The sequence below is a fragment of the Solea senegalensis genome, linkage group LG1, assembly GCF_019176455.1.
Source record: "Solea senegalensis isolate Sse05_10M linkage group LG1, IFAPA_SoseM_1, whole genome shotgun sequence".
Lineage (NCBI taxonomy): Eukaryota > Metazoa > Chordata > Actinopteri > Pleuronectiformes > Soleidae > Solea > Solea senegalensis.
The window spans coordinates 28,352,800-28,378,469 of record NC_058021.1 but is presented as its reverse complement, the minus strand read 5'-3'; the positions used below and the strand labels follow the sequence as shown (position 1 = coordinate 28,378,469).

Sequence of the window (25,670 nt, the reverse complement as noted above, 5' to 3'; positions counted from 1 at the left end):
ACAATTAGAGCAGAGACTGTAAAGAGAGGGAACTGTTTTAATGTAACACACTGAAGGAGGCGTAATCACCAGTGAAATACAGATTGTGACATTTTGTTTTCAAGCTGCTGATCAGCAAATCATTGCTCATCATATCCTGTTCATATTCTGCATATAATTTCATGTTATTTATGTTATTTTTATCAGTCTTTGTCTTACCTTTGCAAATGTCTTGTATGTTGATACCTACATGGAAACATAATCCATAGTTAATTATTAGTTATTATGATTTCTTTCTGACTTTTCTTCATTTCTGACATTGTATGGACCAAATAACTCAACAGCTAATCAAAAAAATAATAATTGACAGATTATTTGTGAATGAGAAAAGTTTTTGTGTGTTCAATACAGACAGTTTTCTTCTCACTGGTGTAAAAATGAATTTCCCAAGTGCTAATACTGAAAGCAACTGGTCTAAAACTGAGGATTCCATGAACTACTGATGATATAAAACCTATTTCTTCTCTTTCTACACGTAGCTGTGAGGTATACGACAGTGTATACTGTGTATTTCTGTTCTAAACTATAGTTTTACTGTGTCTATCTGACTGTTCTTGTTCTCCTGTAGTGATATTTTAGGTGGTTTTGCATTAATATTATTATTATTTTGTATTCAGTCTTTGTGGATTCTTCAATTAATATGTGAAAAATATCTCACAAAAACTTAAGGTGCATCTTTTATTGTGTTCTCAATCAAAAATAATTACAGCCCTACAACCAGAAGGTGGAAAGCATTTGTGACCTTTGACCCATGTTGACTGATACATGATGTGTTTGCATGTTTTATTTTGTCAGCACTTTAATTTGTAATGGTTTGACTTTATAATTAAAAAAAACAAATTATGTGAGATTTGTGTCACAAGAAAGAACCTTGTTTAAAAAAGTAACTAGGTAACTTTAACTCTGAGTACATTTTAAACAATTTTCACGTACTTTTACTTGTACTTAAGTAAAAATGTGATCAAAATAGCGGTACTTTAACTTGATGTATTCAGTACTCGTTACAACCGATTCTAATGCTGCTGCAGTACCAGCATTAAACCAGCAGAGGGCGTCAGAGATCAGTTTTTTTATGACTGAAAATGGGAAGAATACAAAGTGGGGATTCCTTTTTGTGCATGTAACCATCCTCCTCTCCCCACGGCGCGCTCTCTCTCCCCCTGACATGATCCCCCTTTGTCTTATTTTCTTTATTCAGCCGCTTCCTCTTCTCTCTGCGTGTCTTATTCCTCTGCCTCGTCTGCCTGCTGCTCTCCAGATCAGCTGTAGTGGACGGATCTCCAGCTGTGTGGCTCCAGTCCTGCAGGCAGGCGGGCAGGCAGGCAGGGTCGGCCATGTTGTTGCGTGGGGGTTGATGCAAGTTTAGTAGTGAGGAGGAAGTAGAGGCTCCACGGAGGTTGAAGGAAGACTTCAGGGTCCCCACTTTCCCCCCCCTCACACTGGTGTCGTCATGCAGCTGCAGGGTTCATCCTCTGTGACCTGTGACCACGAGCGACTCCTGCAGCAGCAGCAGCTCGCGCTCCATCCGGCAACACTGTAACACTGATGTTCCACTGGAGGAGCCGCTTTGATTGTAACTTCAGCTCTGAAAATCTCACCACTGGATGGACGAAGGAGTGAGGATGCAGGAGGCGCAGTTCCGGCTGGAATAGCTCGGATTTGATTGACTTTATTTCTGATTTTTAAAGGGGGTAAAAAGGGGGGGGGGAGGACGCAGCGGAGGAGAGGACGCAGACTTGTGAAGGTAAAAAACTGCTCTTTTGTTTTGTCAGAGGTGCAGGATCAGACAAGGATGGGCCGGAACGCAGCAGCAGCTGCTCGCCTGTCTGACCTGTCATCAACAAAGGAACCAGGCTGTCTTATTATAACATAAACACACACATACCTGAGCTGTAGAATAGCAGTTACATCATGTGTAAGAAGGTCAATAAATTGCCATTTAATTCCGAGCATGTGCTCCAAGTCCCAGCGGAATATGAGTGGAATCATATCACATATCATTTAAACACTTTAAAGTGGGACAAGGTCATTTTTTTCCCCCACAGATAATATGAAATGATGTCACAGATTGTCATATTAGATGCTTTACTTATCATTAACTTTAAGCTAAATTGCTTAAAGTTAAAAAAAAATAATCACATGAATAAATACATTTTATTGATATGTTTTACAAAAAAAATGAAACAAAACTGTCCAGTCTTTGTGAATTTGACCACTATTACATGATATTAGCCCATATTTCTTATGATTAAAACATTAGTAATTAGTTCAGATCACCATAAAGGGATAATTCAGGTTATATGTGCATTGTATTTAAAATAAGAAACAGTATAAGTGTATGCCAGTCAGTGTTCCCTCTTCATAAGCACAACATATTGCTGTGCAGAAGATGGATTATGTTTAGACTTAAAAATGGACGTCTGACAGCAGTGAAAGTATCCCAAATATGCAGCAGCAGCTTCCAGTAAGAGTCAGTCCTTATACACAACATTTGATTCATTTTCTGCCTCCGTTCACATCAAAACAATGTGTCAATCATGTTCTCATTATTCCAAACGTCCTCCCCAAACGGTTTGTGTCTCAGAACCTCACATAACCCTGCGTCAAAGCACCCAAACTTTCCCGTTAATGAGAGCCATACAGGAGAGGATGCATCATTTTGATGGTGAGGATGAGTGAAAGGAGGAGGAGGTTGAATTCACACAGAGGAGTCACAGTTTTTGTCTGCCCGTCACTCTCGCCCTGGTCCATTTTCACTGTGAAATTATCCTCATTACACACTTTGTGTTTGGAAGCCTGGCTCTAATTCATCTCACTGACACTGTCACACTTGTAGTGATAAATATGGCTTATTGTTGCACATTTGAATCAATTAAAGAACGTTTGTAGATGAAATATTGAGTTACGACACAGAAAATGGATTGACAGCAAGGTTTTTTGATTTATTGTGCGATATATGTTGTATTCTGCAAAATAATTCCTACAGTGATGAAGTTTGTAGAGAAGTTTTAGAAATACTGAAAGCAGAATTCACATCCAAGAGAACATTCCAGTGTTTTTTTATGGAGATGATGTTGCAACACTATGAGGACACAGTTCTTGGCTCTAACCAGGTGTTTTCTGTGCCTAAATCAATCACACTGATAATCAGGAAATGGTTATTGTCACCCCTCTTTCCTCATTTCTGTCTAAACACATTATAAACAGAACCAAAACATGTATGTGTGGTTTGCAGAAACTACAATGGAAACAGTGGATCCTGTCACCGGTTGACTGACTGGTAAGAAAATCAAAGACAGGAATAGTGTGTATTTGTGTGTTTGACACCCACCTACAACTCCGCCATCATCTGTCAGTCAAAAAAGGATCCCATTTTAGTGAACACATTATGCCATAAATAGCATAATCCCAGCGATCACAGGGGATTTGCACTGACTCTCTGAGATGCTGACACTTCAAACACACAGCTCAGTTTCATTTGCTGACAAAAACGGTGATTGTAGAAATGTCCGCGTTCCCAAAATAGTTCACATTTAACCAGTGTTCACTTTGACAATAATTTGTCAAACCCTTTGTTTTTGATTCAACGTGTGGACAGAAAAGCAAAAGAAACTTCAAGTTATTGCCTATTTTTGTCAAGTACAGAGAGCATCAAGTTTATCCTCCTGTAAATTTAGAAAAAAAGTGTTTTGCATGGTTATTATTATTAATAATAATATGAATATTATTAATAATAATAATAATATGAATATTATTGATAATAATAATAATTTAATTCTTTGCCTTTACTATAATTAGCGGTGTGGCCTCTTAGTTCTGCTTATTTGCAGTGTAAAGATGTTTTAATCCACAGTCTTGTGAAGTCAGTGAACTCGAGCTAATTTGAAGATCAATCCCAGTGTTTCCCTCAGGACTGAAGAGCAGAGGACTGTGGCAGTGCTATGATTTGAATAAAAACCAGTCCTGCACTCTCAAGTCTCAACATTTATCCCAAGAATGATCTTCAGGCTGTGTTTCATTGTTTCTCAAATTGACAAGTCTCCTCTTGTCCTCGTCCTGTTGTAAGCCTCGGGACACGTTTACCCCGAACGTTCTTGCAACAGAACCCTGCACCCAGACTGGTGTACGTCTTATTACGAAACATGTATTGATGCTTCTTTTCATGCCCCGAGGCTTTTTCATCCTTATCGTCGAAGGAAATTCCTCCACACCCTTGTTTTTAACCCTTTGGCATCAGAGGAATGTGGCGGAGGGTGGCAGGCGGCATCTGCTGCAGATCTGAAGCCCAGTAAATCTCCAGAAATCTCGATCTGTCCGCAGCCGCGGCGTCAGCTGCTAACAGCTGTCCAAAAAAACACGCTGGGCAGGATTTCACTCATACCACTGGCTGACGGATGGAGTTACCCCACATTGGTACTACTGTTTGACTCAAAGCCAGACAAATGTCAACTTCATTAGAGTCCAGAAGGGGAGAGGATGCTCTGTGATGCTAGAAAAAAAGGACTAAAATATGATTTCAGAATAATTGATTTTCTTCGTTTATAATACATGCTAATGCATGCGAGACTTACAGCCTCATATCTGGAAACACACATTTTTCACTCAGGCACTGAGGTGTTTTACTGTGACAGTGAGTGTTACAGCGCCACATACAGACCGGGCATGTATACAGCAGCATTTATTTTGTTTATGAAAAAGATTGTTTCCATCTCAGATTGGCACGGTCAGAGCTCGTTCTGGATCTTTTGTGCTTTAGTCAGGAACTGTTATAATTAAAACCCATTTATTGCAACAAATGGAAATAGAATTAGACTTTTTTAGAAGTTCACATTTAAACCTCTGTATGTTATAGGGGCAGCAAAGAAACGAGGGGGGAGTGTTGTTTAAACAGATCACTTTGGGGAGAGAGTGGCTGCGATCGCCGTGTCCAATAATATGACTTAATAGATTGTGGTCATCTGATTACAGCTGGGGTGTAAACTTGCATCATGTCAGTGGAATGCTGCAGGTCGCACATGGTCTCCCGGCGGACGCTGCGTCAGTGGGTGTTTGACCCCATTAACTCCGTTCAGTTCAATCAAATGTATTTAATTTAAGCTGCTTTATGGACATTTACAAAACATGTGTTCTCCGGTTTCCTCCCACAGTCCAAAAACATGCAGATGTGGGGATTATGCAAATTGGACGCCCTAAATTGACTGTAGGTGTGAGAGTGTGGGTTTGTTTGTCTCTCTGTGGCCCTGTGATGAAGTGGTGACCCAGCCTTTTTGTCCTATGTCAGCTCGGATTGGCACCAGCGAAGGTGAATGGCTGGATTATAGTTTGCACATGGTATATACATTCATTTTACACCGTCATCTCGCACGGATTATGAGGCACAGACGGGCACAATCTGTAGATTGTTTTCGTCTGGTGTTCTTGGCAAATCCTCACATCCAGGACGGCTGTTGAATGGATTGTTGTTGGCTCTCTTCTGGCCACTATAGGACTGTAAATGCAGATAAATCCTGCACTTCCAGCTTACTCATCTAAACCTCACCTCTGCTCTGCAGCATTGTTTAATATTCTGATCCACGGCCAAAGCAAGCACCAGGACTTATTCTGGTTTCAGGAGGGTGCAAAGAGTAAGAAAAGACCTCTGACTTCTCAGCGTATTGTGAACTTGTGGTGGGAGTGAAGGGAGGTAACTGTTGGCAGGTCATTGATAAGAAGGGTGCTGGTTGAAATTATGAAGGTTTCATTTGTTTTCGTTGCTGGAGCACACACAGAGAGATGGATGGAGCAGCTTCAGTTGGTGTTTTCCTCACAGTTGTTTTTTTTGCTTTATATCCGCAGTGTTTACTGCTCAGCATACACAGTACAGTGCTTACTGTATGTGTATGTTGTGCACTGGCTGAGGTGAGAGCATAAGAGGAGAAGATGTGCATCATGCATATGACAAGAGGCTGGGATTACGGGAGCATTGTAATCAACAGAAGAAAATACGAGAGCCGAGAGCTCGCCCTCTTTGTTCCACCTCAACCTGCCAAAGAAATGAACAGCTGATATCGATGAAACCACGCCCCCGAGTTTCCAATGACACCGCATTCATTCAGAACCAAAAAAAGTAAACAAAAACGTTAGATTCTTGATATTATACGCCATATTTTCCTTGTAAGTAAGTATCTTTGGTTTCAAACTATTGACTTGTTAAAGCTCGAGTCGGCAGGATTGTGAAAAACAGACAACGTAGTTGATTGTTTTGTAGAGCAGCCAATAGGAGCACACACTGTGATTGGCCAAAGTCTCATATCATGAAGTAGAGTTTACAGGCTATAAATAGAGCTATAATGGAATTACTGGTTAAAATGTTAAAGAAATCCTACTACTGCACATAGTTAGTTTATAATTACTTAAAATTAAACATCCTTTCCTTTTCATATCCTTAGTTTAACCCTTCTACTGTATATGTACTTCAGGCAAGGGTCTTATTTTACGTTGATAATTAATATCCTTATTGGAAGTTTGAGCACAATGTGTTTCAGTACTCAGTAAACATAGAGTGTCCTGTTGTTGTTGTTGTTGTTGTTGTTGTTGTAGTCGCCGCTCTGCTGAAGAGTCCTTGAGCCAGACGGTGAATCCTCAGCTCTACAGTAGTTTAAAGCGCAGTGGAAGAGCAACATTGAACAGAAGGCAGAGTCTAGACTGTGTCTCATAAAGCCAAACAGGTTGAAATCATTTTCAGGGTTTTTGCAGACACTTCTGGCATGACACACAAATAGAATACACCTCTTTGCTCCTAAGATTTCTTTGTCGAGTCTCTGTCACATGATCAGCCTGCGCTGATTTGCTCTGCATTGATTGAAAAGCCAGACTTGCCTTGTCCCCATTGTTCTGCTCCATAAGACAATAACAGTGTTTTCAAATCAGTCAGAGGAAATGGCCTCTGCATATACAGTACGTGTACATGTGCGTATGCGTCGTGTTTGTTTGTGTGACGACACGCAAACTTCCACGTCTTCAACTCCTCACCTTCCTCCTGCCATTGTGCTCTCACTGATGTAAGCGAGTCTTCTGCTGTTGTAGGTCATGTAATCTTCCCCGAGGCAGTGGATGATGGGATGTTGTCAGCAATTACAATAAGTCGCTATAAATAGCAGCGAGGCAGATTCTCCCCGTAGTTTCATGGCCTCTGTTGTTGACGAATGATCAATTTCCAGACGCCTTTCGTTTTGGCTGCGTCTCACCCTTTTTTTTACTTTTTTTACTTAATTTATGTATTGTTCCATTCTCATATTGGGATATATGTAGACCAAGTCTGTTGTGTCTTTCTGTAATATGTAATATGTCCACTGGCTTTATCTTGACTGGAATCTTGACTAGAAGTAAGTTCAAATGTTGGTTTTTGTGTGACTTCGGTGTTTGAAACCCTTTGTTCCCTTTTACCAGAGTGGCACAAACTTACAAACACACAAACAAAGCAGCAGTAGACGAGCAGATCCTGTGTCCACGCAAGTTAAAAATGCTCATTTTCTGTATGGACTTTGGTGTGGGAGAGTGAGCGCTTCGTACTCTTCAATGTGCAGCTCGAAATTGACGATTTAAAGGTGAGAGACTTAACAGACTTAAGCCGGTGTACATTTTATGAAGTGAGCGTTTTGGCTAAAAATCAGTGTATATTTGTGTCCCCGTCTTAAGTTCGTTCCTCGCTGTGTGCAGGAGGCGTGCACAGCAAAGTCAGTGCTCGTTCAGTCTCAGCTTCAGGTCGTTCTGATATGATCCTCTTATGGTGTGAATCCTCCTCGTAGTTCAAGCTGGCACGCTGTGACTGATCCTGGCGCCTGTTCACATATTCTGCTGACAGTTAATGCACCTCTTTTCTCTTCAACATGTGCACAACGCTCACTAAAACATATACAATGTATACGCGTTTACATATATAATGTAATTTGGCCACTTCCTGATCTATTTTCCTCTAAAAGGCAACACAACTGTTACAATATTGAAATCATGTTCTATAAAGAAAGACCTGAAACTTGAGATTGATAACAGTATCTCCTCAGGGGAAACGTTCACTGACATCGTAAATGAAGTGAGATGCAGGGTCATTTTCTCATAAACTTCCATTTTAAACAGAGTTCTTCTTGCAGCCAGTGGATTCGCCCCCTGGCGGCTGTTGAGTTTATTTTCACTTGATATTTGGCGTCAGGAGGAACCCAGTAAAGGAAATGTATGGATGTAGCCAGGGAGTCTGGATAAAAGTGTCACATTATAATCCTTAATACAGATCAATACATTTCCAGATATTGTGTATGTAAATGACAAGAAGAAGAATTATTCACCTTTTTATACCCAGATTTGAGCCAGGTCACTGGGCTTCTACTCTGAGAAGTCAGAAATGAATAACATAAGCATAACATTGAACCACAAAAACAAATTATTCTGTTCATGAATGAAAGTAAACATCTTTATCAAGAAATGATAATGTGCTTTACTATTCTTTTCTTTTTTTTCCATGGATGAACAATAATGGTAATTATTATATTTTAGTTAAAGAGCTTCTACATACTGGTGCCTTGATTTCGTGATTAACCAGTCTCCTCGTGCAAAATAAATAAAAACACTTGTGGCAGTGATGTAGTGCTTATTTCTCTAAGAGGTTCCATACGTGATAGTTATGGAACAGTGATGTCATTTTAATGAAATGTCTGATGTCTCCTCTTTGGAAAGGAAAAAAAAAATGTCCTCAGTATAAAGTGCAAATATTCCCTGGGACGGTGGCCAGCGTTAAACTTTGTGTTGACATCACTGCTGACCCAAACCAACCAGGTCCTCGATCACGTGTCTGCTGATGAAACACGAGCGCGCCGTCGCTGAACCCCTGCTTCTCAATATTCTCAAAAACACTGGCTCTGTTTCAGATATTCTGATAGTGGATTTATTGGTGAGTTCCTCTGACACAATCTTCAGTGACTGTAGCACCAGCAACCTGCAATTTAAGAGTCTGTATGGTTTTATTTGAGCAAAAGTGTTCAGAATCTTTGGAAGGCCTCTGTGGTTTGTCCTCATTTTCTTGATTTCCTTGGCAGTTCAGCCGGAGAACTCGATGAACTCTCGATTACGCCCCTTTCTCTGCCTCCTCCTTACATCAAGGCCGCGCTCTAAAATCACTCAAAGATGTACTGCAGTACATATCCAGCAAATCCACTATTCTTGAGCGGATGTGCAATTGTAGCGCGGCGAACTGTCAACAACCGACGAGCAGCACTAAGTTTCAGTCTATTTTCACACTCGACATCTTCTCTGCTCCACATAAAGGCCTCGATCTCACTTCAGTTTACCGTCTAGTCGTGTGTCGGCGCCAATTAACCAAGTCCACCTCCTTGAGTCCTCACTAATCTCAGTGAATGAGACCATTCTGATCTCCCCCACATCACAAGTGTGGCTGATTGTCTCCACATTTTCTTGGCCTTCACCTTCACAAAAGAAGGAATGACAACCACGCACAAGGAGACACTCCAGTGTTTTAAATCTGTTAGCGTGAGCTTTTACGAGGATTAGACACACAGATGTGTGAAAGCAGCCTCGGGAAAGAGACGCACAAACTACAAACAATATATGTCGTGTTGTGTGATTTCCAGTCAAATATAAAGAATTGAATTCTCTTTTAAGTATTTATTTACTTATTGTTGCATTGTAGTTTGTAGACTGTCGTTGCAGAGAATAGAATAGAATACTTTATTGTTATTGCATTGTTGACAATACAACAACACAAAAAGAACTGTTATCAGTCACTCCACCCAAAGATGTATACCCCAATTGTTGTTGTCTCTTCTTAAGTTTTTTTGAAATTGTCTTTTTGTCATTTTTTAAAAATGGTTGTTGTTTGTGTCTCTACATGTTTTAGAATGTAATGTATTTGTCCGTTTGTTGTGTTGTTACTCCTGTAGTTGTCTTCTTTCTCTCTCCCTGTCCAGTTATTCATCCATGGGCTGACAAGCCAATGATGTTGAACACAGCAGCATTTTGACTAAATTAGACCTCACGGCTATATATCTTTAGATTGGCCTTAATCTGTCACTTGTTCTTAAACGTCAAGGAACGTCCGATAGATCATGACAATTTATGAAGGAGAGATGACTGTTTTACTTGCATCAGCACGGAACATCTCTAAACATGCACACGGTTTAATCTATGTGGCCGTGTTTGACTGTTGAGTGACTCAAAGCCGATTTAGCGTTTACCCATATGTCCCAGTTAGCACATGGTTTATAGTCTCAGCGGCAACAGCAACAAAACGATTCACGTGATAATACCAGATCATTAAATTTTTCATTTCATGACGCATGCTATGTTGTGGACGTTAATCCTGAACCTCGCTGGCCCCGCCACTTGATTTTTGCATCAGAAAAACAAGTGACGACTTTCTGATTTTCTCCAATCTGCTGGAAATAAATCGCAGCGTTTGTGCTCCTTTTTGTGTCCAGGACGGGCGAGACGATGGGCTGCATTAAGAGCAAAGAGGACAAAGGACCAACAATGAAATATCAGCCGGAGAATTCTCTGGCGTCAGACCCCAACGCCGCCGCCGCCACACCTCACATCGGTCACTACGGGCCGGATCCTACCCAGCTGCAGCAGAATCAGCCTCCTTCATCCACAGCTGGCTCTGCAGCTGCAAACTTTAACCACTCCCTCACACCTTTTGGTGGCTCGTCGTTGGCTATGACGCCCTTTGGAGGGATGTCCTCCTCCTTCTCCGGTCCTGTGTCCAACTCCTTCTCTGGGGCGGTCTCAAGTGAGTCTTGTTTTACTGAAACTACATTAGTTGTTTCTTTTTTGTATTTTACCACGTGGTCACACGACAGGGTCTTTCCTGCATGTTCTCCCCATGTGCACGTGGGTTCTCCGGTTTCCTCCCACAGTCCAGAAAACATGTAGAGGTTAACTGGACGCTCTAAATTCACCGTAGGCGCGAACGTGAGAGTGAGTGGTTGTTGTCCCTGTGATGTACTGGTGACCTTTTGCCCTGTGTCAGCTGGGGTCGGCTCCAGCGGCTCCCGTGACCCTCATGTGGAGGATAAAGCGGGAGACAAACCTCAAACCTGTTCTGTGAGATTAGATTATGTGGGATCTCAGAGTGCCCTTTGAAGTTTTTTTTTCCAGATTCCTCATTCCTAAATTCTTGTCTAAGAATTTAGTAAATGGCAGGAGGTTATGGTAATTATAAGTTACAAGGTATAAGTTACATCAATGTAATGTAATGTTATATTTTGTTTTCTGGATAGGATATTACTCCTATCAGGGTATGAGAAGGTGGTCATATGGTTCAGCCTTATTTCCATAGTTTTATGTAGCATGTAAATAAAGATGTAGGCCATAAATTAAGTGTATTACTGTGTATAATGAGTTTGGAATGATATGGATGTAAATTGACTCACTGGAGGAAGTATTTTAACCTTATTCTCGTTTAGTGAAAGTAATCAGTATCTATGATTCTGCTCCTGAGAGCAAAGCAGTGATATTGAGTTCGAACCCTTCTGTTTCAGTGGGATTTAAGGTTGTAATCCTCCTCCGCAGTGGATTAGCCCCGCTGTCAGACGGGAGTGAAGGTGGCACTGCCATGGTTTTCTGCGGGTGATAATGAGATTACTGCTGACAGCATTGTTGTCAGTGGTGGGTATATGAAAGTCCTCCGCCACGGCGCGAGGCTGCACAGCGGGAAGAGAGATGATGAGAAGATGAGAGTTCAGTATTGCCGGGTTTGATTTGAGCTCTTGTGTTAGTGAAATTTGCCTGTTCGGATCAGCGTTTCCCAAACTTCGGACAAGATGACAAACATTGACATTGTGACCTCATTTATAATAGGAAAAATATTGACAGTGGCAAATGTGTGTAAAATATCAATTTGTATTGTCCTCTTGTAAAACCAAATGTTAATTTGAATATAAACCAGCCATTTCCAGTGTTTAATAATGAATTACAACTTCATTTATCTCAAATACTGTATGAAAGTATATGCAGTTAGGTTGCATTAACATGCTATGTGATTGTTTACATCAGAACCAGCCGGCCAGAGGCATCATGATTAGATAATAGTACTTTATTTTTAGTTTCAGATACCTGTGACTCAATATTGTATGTATTTGTAGATCTGTAAGTTGTAATGCACATGTGTAAATGGTAAATTTAGGCATAATGTTTTTATTTTTTCATTTGGTTTGGTTCATAATAGGTTTTGTAAAAAGATACTTCATTAAATGTAAAACAAGTTTGTGTTGTTTATAGGTTATGGTGGTATTATTTTAGTGGTACGGCCCACTTGAGAGGTGGCCCCTCAACTCAAGTGAGTTTGACTCCCCTGTATTATATCAGCATCATGCATACACTTTTACTTACACCTCGCTGATGCACTTTGGCTCGCTTTAGCTGCGGTCTATCCTTTAACGTTTATCATCACGGAATAAGCTTTAAACTGTAACTGTACCATAAAAATTAACAATCTGCCTCATGTGGCTCAGATGTGTACTGCAGACATGTTAAGAAAAGGGCTAGGAGGGATTCTGCCAAAAGATTTGGCAACCCAAAAAAATCTCTTGTGACTCATCTTTGGATTCCGACCTAGTTCATGGGAATGACTGATCTCGATTACTGTATGACAATCTTTTAAAGCTGGTTTGATGTACTGACTCATTATTCATGTTTTGCCACTTTTCCATTATACAGTTCTAGCAGGACTTGGCTCGACTCCACTCATTTTTCTTTTGCTCTTACATTAGTGATAGTACCTGGTGCTTTTTTTAGTACCTGCTCTGTTGAGGTTCGAAGCGAGCTGAGCCGATACTAAAATGTGACACAGACAGACTGCCGGCCACTGATTGGTCAGAGATACAGTGAGCATGCACATGGCTACTGTCCTCAGAAATGACGCTCCTGTGTTCTTTTGCCTGACGAGAGGATCCAGAGAGTGCTGTGTTTGTGTCACGTATTAAATGACGTCACGGCAGGTACGTGCAGCTGTGCTAAGATGACCCCGCCCACTATGAAGTAATGGACGAGTAGAGCCGACTAGTGCTGGAACTGTATCATGGAAAAGCCCCATTTGTGGAGTCTAGTCAGACTCGTGTTACCTTGTAGGAGACGTATTTATTTAAATAAAGAAAAGCCAAACAAACAAATAACACAGTGTGAACTCTCAGACCTGGAAGAAAGAAACACTTATTTCCATAAATTTCCATCTTTAAACAGTTGCGCAAAGAAACAAAAACCTGCTGCCTCCTGATGCTGTATACAGTCTGTCTGCTATTATGTGTGTGTGTGTGTGTGTGATTTCTCCAGGCACTCCGACATGGATACTGGGGTTAACTTGAAAAAAGACTTCTAAATTGTAGGTTGGAACGTGTGAGTGTGAATGGCTGTTGTTGATGACGGACAGATGGGTCTGCTCTTGTGTTTCTCAGGTGGCGTTACGTTCTTCGTGGCCTTGTATGACTATGAAGCCAGGACGTCAGACGATCTCACTTTTAAAAAGGGAGACCGCTTCCAGATCATCAACAATACGTAAGAATCTCTTCAGTTTCTGGGACGTGGATTTGAACAGGTGTCCTTGCGAGTAGTGCACTCGGTGCCTCTCTCCTTCTTTGAGCTGCACCTGCTCAGTCTGTGTCTGCCTTTGTGAACGCGTGATTGCTGCTTGTCTCCTCGTGCTCCACAGCGTTCTGAAGCCTGAGGTTATCGCATTGTAATGTGGAGTAGATGAAAGGCTAAAGAATCACTTTTTTTTAAAGGCAATTCAACATCTTTTTCAGTCAATTCTGGTGGACTGAATAATAAAACATAGAAAACACAAGGATTTCAAATATTACACATTTTCAGTTGAAGGCTTTTCCATTAGCAACAGAGGTTTATAAGGTGTGTATCATTTTATACATTTCCCCATCAAATATCAACTATTCTTACCATATCCATTAAAGACTCATGATATTGGTCTATTTATACGGACATTATATGTCGTGAAAGGAACATAATTGCATGCTCATGTTGCAGCAGATGTTTTCTTTATTGTGCAAAATAAATACACGTAAAAAACTAATAGTTGTAGAGGGCGCCAGCATACAATCAAGGAGGCAGCAGCCTATTCAGCCCAATGTTTTATTCATGAGTGATTTCGGGGGGGTGGGGGGAATCTTTACGCGTTGTCCAATATCCAATATCTGATAATACATTTTAAAGTACCAGCCCTTTCTTTTGTCCTGTTAAATTTTTACATGAAGAGTCTTTCATCTGCCCCTTTGTCATCGTCCCACAGAGAGGGAGACTGGTGGGAAGCTCGCTCCATCAACACCGGGAAGACGGGCTACATCCCGAGCAATTACGTGGCTCCTGCTGACTCCATCCAGGCTGAAGAGTGAGGCCATGTTTCTGTGTCTTTTAACCTCATGACTCTTATTTACGGCAACTGCACCCGGAGACTAATGACACTCGCATGATCTCATCTTACGTGGCTTGCATCAAAGTACACACACACACACACACACACACCAACATTTGCTGCCTCCTCACGACCTGGAAGAAGCATGATGTGATTTTAATCTGTACATTTCCATGCACAGCGATGGTTGTAGCTCCACTACGCCGTCCTTCAGCACAAAAGCACGTGTGGGGGAAACAGTTCATTGTGACACGTAACCCAAGGCCGCCTTTCAGCTTTTATAGACCCCCATGGTTCTCAGTGGTACGTGAGCTTCCTCTGGTGGTGTTAGGAGGAACATTTAGAAAGACTGTTCTACTGTATACACAAGGGAATGTTATCGGAGTGGAATTATGACCAGAGTTTGTAGAAAGCTAAACGAATAACACATAATAATAATTACAGTCGCCTCATCTCTCACTATACCAGTGTGGGAAGTATATGTGAGGAAGAGGAGGATGATGAGAGAGCCCCCTGTGAAAAGTCTCTATTTAAACGTTGGTGAAAAAAGCTGAATATTTTATCAGGTGGTCCTTATAAAAAGTTTGAGAATTATAATCGATCCATGAAGTATGAAAAAATGAAGCAGCCTAAATTTCGCCATGTCTGTGTCGCTGTTGTCTTATCTACCTTTGGCAGTAGTCATATACATACATACATACATACATACATTTGAGAAGTGATAGAAGATGGATGAATGGAGGGATGGATAGTCTTAGTTAGCAATCATTTTTCTCTAATTTCATGTAAGTGTGCCACACCAGGAGCCTCATTTACAAACAGAGCACATGAACAAAAAGGATATATAGGCTGATTTCTTTTTTTTTACCTGTACATTGGAATGCACAAATATGAAATTTCTGTGTCTGACTCAATCAGATGCAGACACTGCAAGATTAAACACTGAAACTCACCTCGATATATATATTAAATATATTAATGGAAACACTGTGACATGCATAAATTCACTGTAAGACAATAAAATCGTACGCCGGAACATAATTAGACATGATTCATGTTCATCGAGATCCATGATGTGTGCAGTTGCATTTACAAAGTGCTTTTTTTGGTTGAACTTTTTTGTCCATGAGGCCCCAGGACTATTAGCTCATAAGCTTCTTGATCCACAGTCACCCTTTCCTCATGTTTTTTTATAGGTGGTATTTTGGTAAAATGGGACGCAAAGACGCCGAGAGGTTGCTGCTGATCACGGGGAACCATCGGGGAACGTACTTGGTGCGAGAGAGTGAAACTACAAAAGGTGACCATTTTTTTTTATGTCGTCCGTTAGTTAATGTCAACAATTTCTGGATAGACACGAAAGGGACAGTTCTGGTTTTAAATAATAACAATAGCCACTAAGCAACATAAGACCTGATTTTATGACCAAGTGTTTTGTACTCCATTTACATGCGATTTATTGTTGCACTTGTTCATCTAATCAAATGTACTTTCACTTAATCTAGTGTATTTTATATATGATATTTTGATATTTCATATATGACAAAAGGTTAGATGGATAATAATTATGCTTCTCTGCCTTCCTTCAGGTGCTTACTCCCTGTCCATACGAGACTGGGATGAAGTTAAAGGAGACAACGTCAAACACTACAAGATCCGCAAGCTTGACAGCGGCGGTTACTACATCACCACGCGCGCACAGTTTGACACGTTACAGAAGCTTGTCAAACACTACACAGGTACTGTATGTGATGTGCAAAGCTTTCCAGCTCCCTCTGTTCTACTCTTATTTATTATTCATCACAGTCGTTGAGCAGACTGCCAGGTATCATCCTGAGAATTACTCACAGTCACTTCATGCAGCCACATTAGAGTGTTAGCGTGGGTGTCACCGCACCAGCTCTGAATTAATGATGCATTCATGATTTTGAGCCGTCCACCTCGTTTTCAGCCTGAGGGGGGATTTATTGAGTTTAAATCACTGCTTCACTTCAGTGTGATTTTGGCGAGGCTAATAGAAAAGACTCAAAGTCAGACTTGTGAGGGTGTTTTTTTTTTTTTTTATGTTTCCACCTCTGTTTCTCACTCACTCACAGAGCACGCTGACGGGCTTTGCCACAGGCTGACCACAGTTTGCCCCACGGTCAAGCCACAGACGCAGGGCCTCGCTAAAGACGCCTGGGAGATTCCTCGGGAGTCCCTGAGGCTGGAGGTCAAACTGGGCCAGGGCTGCTTCGGCGAGGTCTGGATGGGTAAGAACAAGACACACGGATGTGTTCGGAAACTATTTATCCGCAGATAATAGCAGATAAAGCGGTAGAAAACAGATGTTTATTCATTCACATTGAGGTGATGGGGAAATGACAAAGGCCTCGTTGAGACCTGGTATTAACATCCAGAAAAACAGATTGTGACTCACTCTGCACCAACAAACATCAACACCTCCATGAATTGATGGTACATATGATGGTACACTTCAACAATAAAAACAAACTCTACTTTATTTAGCTAATATTTCTACAGTATGCCGCAGTATGGCCCATACTGTGTCTGTCTGGCAATCAGATTGGATAATACACAGGCAGTTGCTGATATTGTGGCACATTTGTACCAGTGTGTTAAGCTGAGTGAACAGACAGACGGACATTTGTGCGCACAGATGGGAGGTGCTGAGAGAGAAACAGAAAGTAAACACGTACAAACAACAGAGTTTGGACACACAAAATAAACCATACGCACATACAAAAACCAGCATACAATGGACGGATTTTCACAAATGTAATAAGATGTGGCCACATGCAGTGATGGGAGTCTATGGATACCTTCACATGCTATCAGAATTATGGTAAATACGAGTTCGCCCCCTCACGTCGTGATTTCCACTGGGAAATTGGGAGATCATTTTGATTACACGGGTCTCTGAGTGTGTACAAAAGGTTAATGGTTTATCTACTTATACTTAATATGTTGTAAAAAATGCTGTTACTTGGTTTTACCCAAGAAGCAGATTGAGGTTGAACCGCGTGTCAGCCATTTTTCATTTTCACTTGAACGTAACGCAGTTGTGAGTTCCCAAAAGGGGATGGATGTTAATACCAGGTCTGAACAGGCTTGTAATCAGCCCAGACTTCTACAGGAAACGCAGACGCCATACACCACCTAAATGAAGCACACATTAACACTCTGAAGCCGATATTTATTTTGTCTATTTTAGTCCAAACTGGGGAATTATCCACTTCCTGCAGCAGCTTCCTCTGTTTGTTGTGTCCCCTTTATCTAGCGTGGTCGTCTCAGCTCCGGCTCCATATTTATTAGTCCCTTCTTGACCTCGTATTTGCTCATCCCGGAGAGACGGAGAGAGAGATCTCACGCATGACAGTACATGTCGGCGCAATTACAAGAGCTAATTGATGATATTGTCTTGCTCCTCGTCCGTGAACGACACTGATTACAACACTGTGGTCTGTGGGCTCTTCTCTCTCTCCCTTACTGCAGGCACGTGGAACGGCACCACTAAGGTGGCTATAAAGACGCTGAAGCCGGGAACCATGTCGCCCGAGGCGTTCCTCCAAGAGGCTCAGATCATGAAGAAGCTCAGACACGACAAGCTGGTGCCTCTGTACGCGGTGGTCTCCGAGGAGCCCATCTACATCGTCACGGAGTACATGTCCAAAGGTGAAGGCAGATGTTTGAAAAGCACCGGAACTGCAGCTGCAGAAGAAGCACCGCACTGATGAGGTCTATTTTTAAAGAACAACAAAGCAGCATCAAGCCTGTGAGCTGATGGACCTTTCAGGCACAGACCTCATCATGCTGCTTTGTTTGTTTTTCTTAGACACAGTAGTCAGGGACGTATGATCTACTCACATTGAACTGAAAACATGTATATTTTATACGTGTTATTAATTAATACGCTGTACAGATTGAAAGACCTCGGAGGTCCCTCTTGTTCCTCGAGGCCTGAAACTGGGATGGTTAATTGAAAACTGCCGTCGATTTTGAAGGAAGGAATTTCTTCAGCTGGAAATCGTTTATTTTTCCTTCAGGGTTTTATGAGTAATTAGATTTATGTGTTTGTAAATGTTAACTCTATGACATATGCCTCTGTGTGTGTGTGAGAGAGAGAGACAGAATGCGTGTCTAAACGCCTGCAGTTCCACCATATGATGTCATGAACTTCTGTTTTTCCTCCTATATGTATGGATCAAATTTAAAAAATGACAAATTAGCCTTTAATGCGGCATAAGAGGATACTTTATAGAGTAAAACAATAAAATATAGTGACGTTTTATAACAACGTAAGCTGAAAATCACACATATAATAAAATAAAAGGAACAGTCCACCTGTGATAGATAACCCTTCTCTGGAACTCTGATTTTTTTATTGTATTTATGTTGCACCCTGTCAGAGTTATTTTCCTTTTTTTTAGGTTTCTTTGGAAGTATTATACTCAATTCCCTTGTTAGTCGCTTTGGATAAAAGCGTCTGCTAAATGACATGTAATGTAAAAAAGTATTATTCAATCTGAAAGGAACTGTTGGCTTATTATGTTCAGCCAATAGGATTGCAGGTCTTCTCTCTCTGTCTCTCATTTGCACTGTGATCTCTCAAATCACTTGATTTACATTGTGTTGAACATTCTACCTACTGTACCTTTAATGTAATCTTAAGCTTGACCAGGTGGCGTTAAAATATTAGCAGTATATTGGTATGCAGCTCACTCACACACACTTTTCACATCTGCATTAATGACCTCTCACCTCTCCATATAGGAAGCTTGCTTGACTTCCTCAAAGAGGGTGACGGCAAATTCCTGAAGCTCGTCATGCTGGTGGACATGGCTGCAAAGGTGAGATGAACCCCTGACCCCTCCCTCATGCCATTTATTACCCGGAATGATTGGATTGGATAAATTGTTGAGGGACCGTCAAAAAGTTGTATCTTATTCCCACTGGTCGAAAAACCCCATTAAATCTCAGGCTTAAATGTGTTTTTGGCCGGTGGAAATGGGTTAAAATTGGCTTCAGCTACAATCTCCATTAGTGGGATTGAAAGACCTCAGTGGACACGTTTATTTCTTCTTCGTCTGTTTCCTGCATTATTTCTGTTGCACAATTCATACACAGATGACACAGCGGTGAAAGACACCACTGCCAATTGGAATGGAGTCAATCGCATTCTTTCAGCTGGTTCACCCTCTTTCACACATGCTGAGTATTTCCACTGAATTAATGGGAAAGAAGCTCAGTGAGCCCTGAGACTGAGACTCCTAATCATTGATGTCTGTCAGAATATAGACCAGATTTTAACTGAAGTATGTCACTGACAGCAGCTTTAAGTTTGGAGCTCTATTTTTAAACTTCCAATTTGACAAAAAAAAAAGAATACCCTCAGGTGAGCATGTCTCCCTCTCTCAGATGTGGCACAGTTTTGACTTTAACACTCCTCCTGACAAAGAGCTTGATGTTAGACGCGCACGTGAGGCTGAAATTGTTATTTCCAGAAGCGGCAGTCAGGAAATGTTGTGTTTTGTGTTTAGATCGCTGACGGCATGGCTTTCATCGAGAGGATGAACTACATCCACCGGGACCTGCGCGCCGCCAACATTCTTGTGGGGGAAAACCTGGTGTGCAAGATTGCTGACTTCGGTCTGGCCCGGTTGATAGAGGATAACGAGTACACAGCCAGACAAGGTTGGTGCATACATGCGGAGTTATGGCTGAATGAGGTGTGAGACGTTAGAAATGAGCAGAGCAGCATGACTCCCTGTTGTCTCCTATCACGGTGAGTGAGACTGATAGTGGAAACCAGATGCTCCAGTTTCCTTCTGATAATTTGTGCTTTTCACACGGCGGGAGGATTCACCTCTGCCGTGTTCTGCATATTCTCTCCCCGTGGTTATCTAAGCTTTGACGTTTGAGTCTCTCAGATTCAAATATTCTGTTTATAGGTATTGTGTTGATTAAAGGTTACGTTTGAATCTGAATATCTTTGGTCATTTTAGGACCATACTTTCACCATTTGCACAATTTAACACATTTAACATCATTTATTAAGAAAATACACTAGTTGATAATGAAATCATGTGTTAATGCGCACAAAACATTCCTTATTTGGATATTAGATATTTATTTTTCTCTGTGAATTTATTAGCCAGAAATATTCACATTTAATTATTAAAACAGTCAAACCAATTAACCAATTAAGTGCTCACACGGCACAGATCTGTGCCGCAGGTGCACCATTGGTAAATTGCAGTGGGAATAATACAAAACTCCTTATATGGACATCCTGGGGGTGTGTGTTTATATGTCACATATTCAGGCTTTACAAAATGCATTTTTTTTTCTCCTCATTTGTTGTTGAGTTAATTTTATATTTCATATTATCATTATTATTATTATTATTATTTTAAAAAAACTGGAGAACTCACAAAATAGACAATTTGTCTTTTATTTTTGTTCATAAAAACGAGCCGAGCAAACTTTGACCGGTGATGTATTTCCAGATTTCACATATTCAATATGATTTTTAAAATTTTGAGCAGTTTTTGCTCAGGTGTGTTTACATAGTGGGTGAAAATGAAAAGAAAATATATAATTTCATCAGATTGCCTATAGGTTGTACTGGAAAAAAAGGATATAAGACACTCTATATTGCAGATTCTTATAGCCTCTGTATATTATATTTTAACATAGTAATGGAAAAAAGAAGATCTGTGTACTAAGGGTTAATCAATTACCAACATAGCTGGCATTGAATTTAGTAATGGATTAATAATGGAATAATCGTTGCAGCCCTACAGTCTTATGACGTAATCAACAGTAAAACTCTCTTTAATGTAACTGTGGGTCAATTGGCCAATTGTGGTTTCCTATAAATAAAGCCAGAAATGTATGCTTTGCATGTTCTTGCTGTGTGTGTGTGTGTGTGTGTGTGTGTGTGTGTGGTTCAATCATATCACCCTCCTCTTCTCCTCTCTACTTCTCACCCAGGAGCTAAATTTCCTATTAAATGGACGGCACCTGAGGCCGCACTGTACGGCCGCTTCACCATCAAGTCAGACGTCTGGTCCTTCGGCATCTTACTCACTGAGCTTGTCACCAAAGGCAGAGTTCCCTACCCGGGTAAATGACACAGTGAAACTCTATGGCGGGGTGAATCATGGTTTCAGTCTGTGAGCAGACGTCACGCTTGCATGTTTGTTCGTATCAGAGGATGAAGGAAAGCTCTCTGACATTGTTTGTGCTGGTGGTTTATGCCTCTGCAGGAGTTACACTGACACACACACGCACACATTTGAGATTAGATGAGACCATCTGGTGAGGGAATGATCAGGAGATTGAACACCACTCGTTTTTTGTTTTTTTTATAACCATCTGCCAGACTGACTCTGCAGGACTCTGCAGGCAGCAGTGCCCGCAGAGTCCTGCGCTACTTTCACACAGATCAGCTTTTTATCTGATGAGCGCTTTTTAATTAATAGATTAGTGCATTGGCAGCAAATAATTACAACCATTTTTATAATTGACCAAAGGAATGAGGAATTATTGCAAAGCCGAGGTTAAAATAGCTGCAACAGTTTAATTATTTTTGACAGATTGAACATGTTTCATGCATGTTCATGTTCAGGAGCAGGGCCGGCCCCAAGCCTTTATGGGGCCATAAACTGAATTTGATTTTAAATGCAAATGTAACATATATATAAATTGCATTAATTATAGTTGTGTTATTTACACAAAATCTGTTTTTTTAACCCTATAATCACAAAAGTATTAGTATTAGTATTAGTATTAGTATTAGTATTAATTTGCACTTTTGTATTTAAAGTGGAACACTGAGTGTGATGATATTGAACTCGAGTTACACTATTTACATATTTAAATATATCTAAAGATATATAGGTTTCTTTAAAATGCTAAAAACTTGTTTTTTCTACTCCACACACTAAGCATGCCTCTGACATGATTTTACCCCCTTTGTAGTCATTATTCTAAGATAAGCTGTAGCTTTGTGTCGTGTTCATGTGGCCCTGCCACTTAGTATTGAGTTATAATGACATATTTATGTATGTTTTCTTAAATGAAAAGATTCATTTTGCACCATAAAGACAATTCTATGACAAATGATAAATCATTTCATGTCAACACAATCACTTTTATTTTGAAATGTTGTTAGGTTACTCACTCCTGAGCAGATGACATGTTCAGTGGCCCCCAGGTCATTTGAGTTTGGGGCCCCCTGGTGTAGAAACATGATAGTGGCAGTATGATGTGCTGTAGATGTGATGCCTAAAGAATAATTTTGGAATGTCCTGACTGCAGTGAACTAAAGTTTGTGTCACTTTGTAAAACCCTCACTCTCCACACCATAGTCCATCTTGACTGCGGCCCACATCAGTGAGTGCAGTATTTGTGACTTTGGTGAAATCCTTCATTTGGATTAGCCTGAGCAACACAAACAGCTGCTCCTGTCTCCATGTGAGCTAAAAACACTGATTATCTCTGTGGACTTTGGTCCATATTTGGTCCAAAACCTTCAGTCCCCGATAGGTAAAGACTTTGTAACAGTGAGATATTGGCGTTAACATAGTTTTAAGATTCTATTCTGTATAGATTTTTATTAGGTGAGCCTTTTGTTAAGTCAGTACCTCATATAACCACAGAAAAGATAACAGACATTTCCTCGATTGAGCTTCCCTTTTTTCACTTTTCTATGTCTAGTATTATATTGTCTTTTATTACCATTGTATTGTCTTTAGGTATGATTGTGATTCAGCCCGTTTCTATTAAGGGATATGCAGGATTTGAACTGTGGAAAACCGTCTTTTTTATATATAATAATCCTAAAAAGAGAATAGTCATTACAAAAAACTCCCCATTTCCTCCTCAGGTATGGTGAACCGCGAGGTGCTGGAGCAGGTGGAGCGAGGCTACCGCATGCCCTGCCCCCAAGGATGCCCCGAGTCGCTGCATGAGATGATGATGGTCTGCTGGAAGAAGGAGCCGGACGAGAGGCCCACCTTCGAGTACCTGCAGTCTTTTCTGGAAGACTATTTCACCGCCACAGAGCCACAATATCAGCCCGGAGAAAACCTATAGCCTGTCACTCTGCAGTGTGGAGGAGCTAATAATGTGTGACTGTTAGAAGTCGACTGCAAAGTGGGATGATCGGTCGCATGAACCACTACGTACCTTTTCCTTATTTTTATTTTTGATTTTTTATTATCCTGTCCTTGTTTTTCGCGTCAATCCATGGTACGACACAAGTCTTTAGTGTGGATTTATTGATCGTGTACAGAATGTGTACGTGGATTTCGGCTATGGGCACATGGACACGGAGTTATGTTGCTGTGAAAGAAGCTGTGATGATGCCTCACTACAGAGGGGGCAATAAAAGAAGAAGGAGAGCAGAGGGCTGTGTGTTTTAACGTGGGGATCTGTCACTTTAATTTTCCTCCAAATGATCAAGTCTTTGTGAGAAAGAAGATGGAGATAAACGAATAGGAGACAGGGTTTATCATTATCGCAGTCCGTTTGATAGTGAGGATCACACTTCAACATTTCATCAGTTACAGTGCAATTTACATCCTTCTTAAATAGGGTGATTAGAGGATGAGCGTCACTTCGTAGTTTGTTTTCTAATGTTTCTAAGAATTTAATCATATTATATGGACCTGTATCTACAGCTTCGTTTGAGGTTTGTCACCCATCGCCCGGTCACGTGTGCTAAAAATGTCTGTCTTATAATCTCAAGTGTGGTTTGTATAAATGTGTCACCAGGTTTTTTGCAGCAGTTAATTAAACAATGATGGAACTCATGGACTCGTCCTGCAGAGCTGCGAGGTCGGACACTGTTTGCTGGCTTCTGAAGACATTGAATGATAATAACAGCCTCCAAAGCTGGAAACAAACATCTTATTTTCTACAATGTGACTGTTGAAGACTCTGAACTAAACTATACTCTGCAAAAACTATTTGTATGCCTGTGATTACCTTTTTTTTTATTATTACAGTGCATTGTGTTCCTGTATTTACTCATGAGGACAGTGTTAAACTGGAGCATTGACAACTTAGCTTGTATAAAAGGGCTTTGTACATTATCAAATCCTCATTTTATATAATTATTATTATTATTATTATTACAACAATCTTGACATGATGGTGTTACATTAGTGAGGGAGAGAGTGGGTGAAGACTGATCTGGAGAATTTGTACAATAAAAAAAACATACCCTATCCTTTTCTTTTTCATTTGTTGGCATTTTTTGCAGAGATACACACCGATGCAAGGAAATACTGATTTTAGCCACTCACCCAATACAATCCACACCTGTTAAAGTCTACAATGTCCTAAGCATATGTTTGCAGGCTCGCGTTGCCATTAGGCAGCCATTTCTGTTTGGACACTGAAGTTTCTGTCAGTTTGTAACCTGAACAAACTTTCGCCAAAGTCTATAGAGAAAATCAGCGATTTAACATCATGGCACATGCAGTAGGAGTAAAATGCAGTGCTGCCTTGAGCAATAAGTTCAACTCTCTTTGGGTAAAAGTTCTGTGACTTCTGTGTTTGAAAACCTTCATTCAGATTTACCCAAGTGACACAAACATACTAAATAATGCAGAAGTAGACCAACATCTCCCATGTACCCAGCATCCACAAAAGGAGGGGGTCGGTCAAGTGGAGACAAGTCCAGCTTTATGGGGAAAAGCAAGTGTACTTTACAGGTGGGCGCACAATTACATCACGATATTCCATCATGATATTGCAATAATGATATTTGTGATGACATTTCACTGAAACTATAAGTTAATAATATAGTTAACACTTAGCAAAATTTATTTACAAATCAGTTTGGAATCAGTGGGATCAGTTTGAGGGCTGCATGTGGCCTACCGGCCGCATGTTTGAGACCTTTGCTTTATTGTATGTGTTTGTTACAGGTGACACTCTATTCTAAATTAAATTAAATTAAATTAAATTAAATTAAATTAAATTAAATTAAATTAAATTAAAAATTAAATTAAATTAAATTAAAAATTATGGCAAGACATAATTTAATCATAATAGTTGTAATCCCTATTTATCAGCATTAAAATGTACCATCGTAACTCAATGTGTGACAATTCTAGCTTCTTTTATCTAGATTGTTTGGAACAAACAATTTTTTGCGAAGATTTGGTCTAAAAATATGTCTCACTATGACCCTGACCGGGCTCGT

At 40.5% G+C, this 25,670-nt stretch overlaps 1 protein-coding gene across 1 annotated transcript; it reads left to right on the top strand.

Annotated features, from left to right (window-relative positions):
- Positions 1–1,158: 1,158 nt before the first annotated feature.
- LOC122781246 (tyrosine-protein kinase yes-like) lies at positions 1,159–24,692 on the top strand. The gene is made up of 12 exons (XM_044044849.1): positions 1,159–1,783; positions 10,506–10,816; positions 13,479–13,578; positions 14,327–14,425; positions 15,646–15,749; positions 16,039–16,188; positions 16,546–16,701; positions 17,945–18,124; positions 19,223–19,299; positions 19,990–20,143; positions 21,446–21,577; positions 23,343–24,692. The coding sequence occupies exons 2-12, from the start codon at positions 10,519–10,521 to the stop codon at positions 23,549–23,551; spliced, it is 1,659 nt and encodes a 552-aa protein (XP_043900784.1). The 5' UTR covers positions 1,159–1,783; positions 10,506–10,518; the 3' UTR covers positions 23,552–24,692.
- Positions 24,693–25,670: the final 978 nt, after the last annotated feature.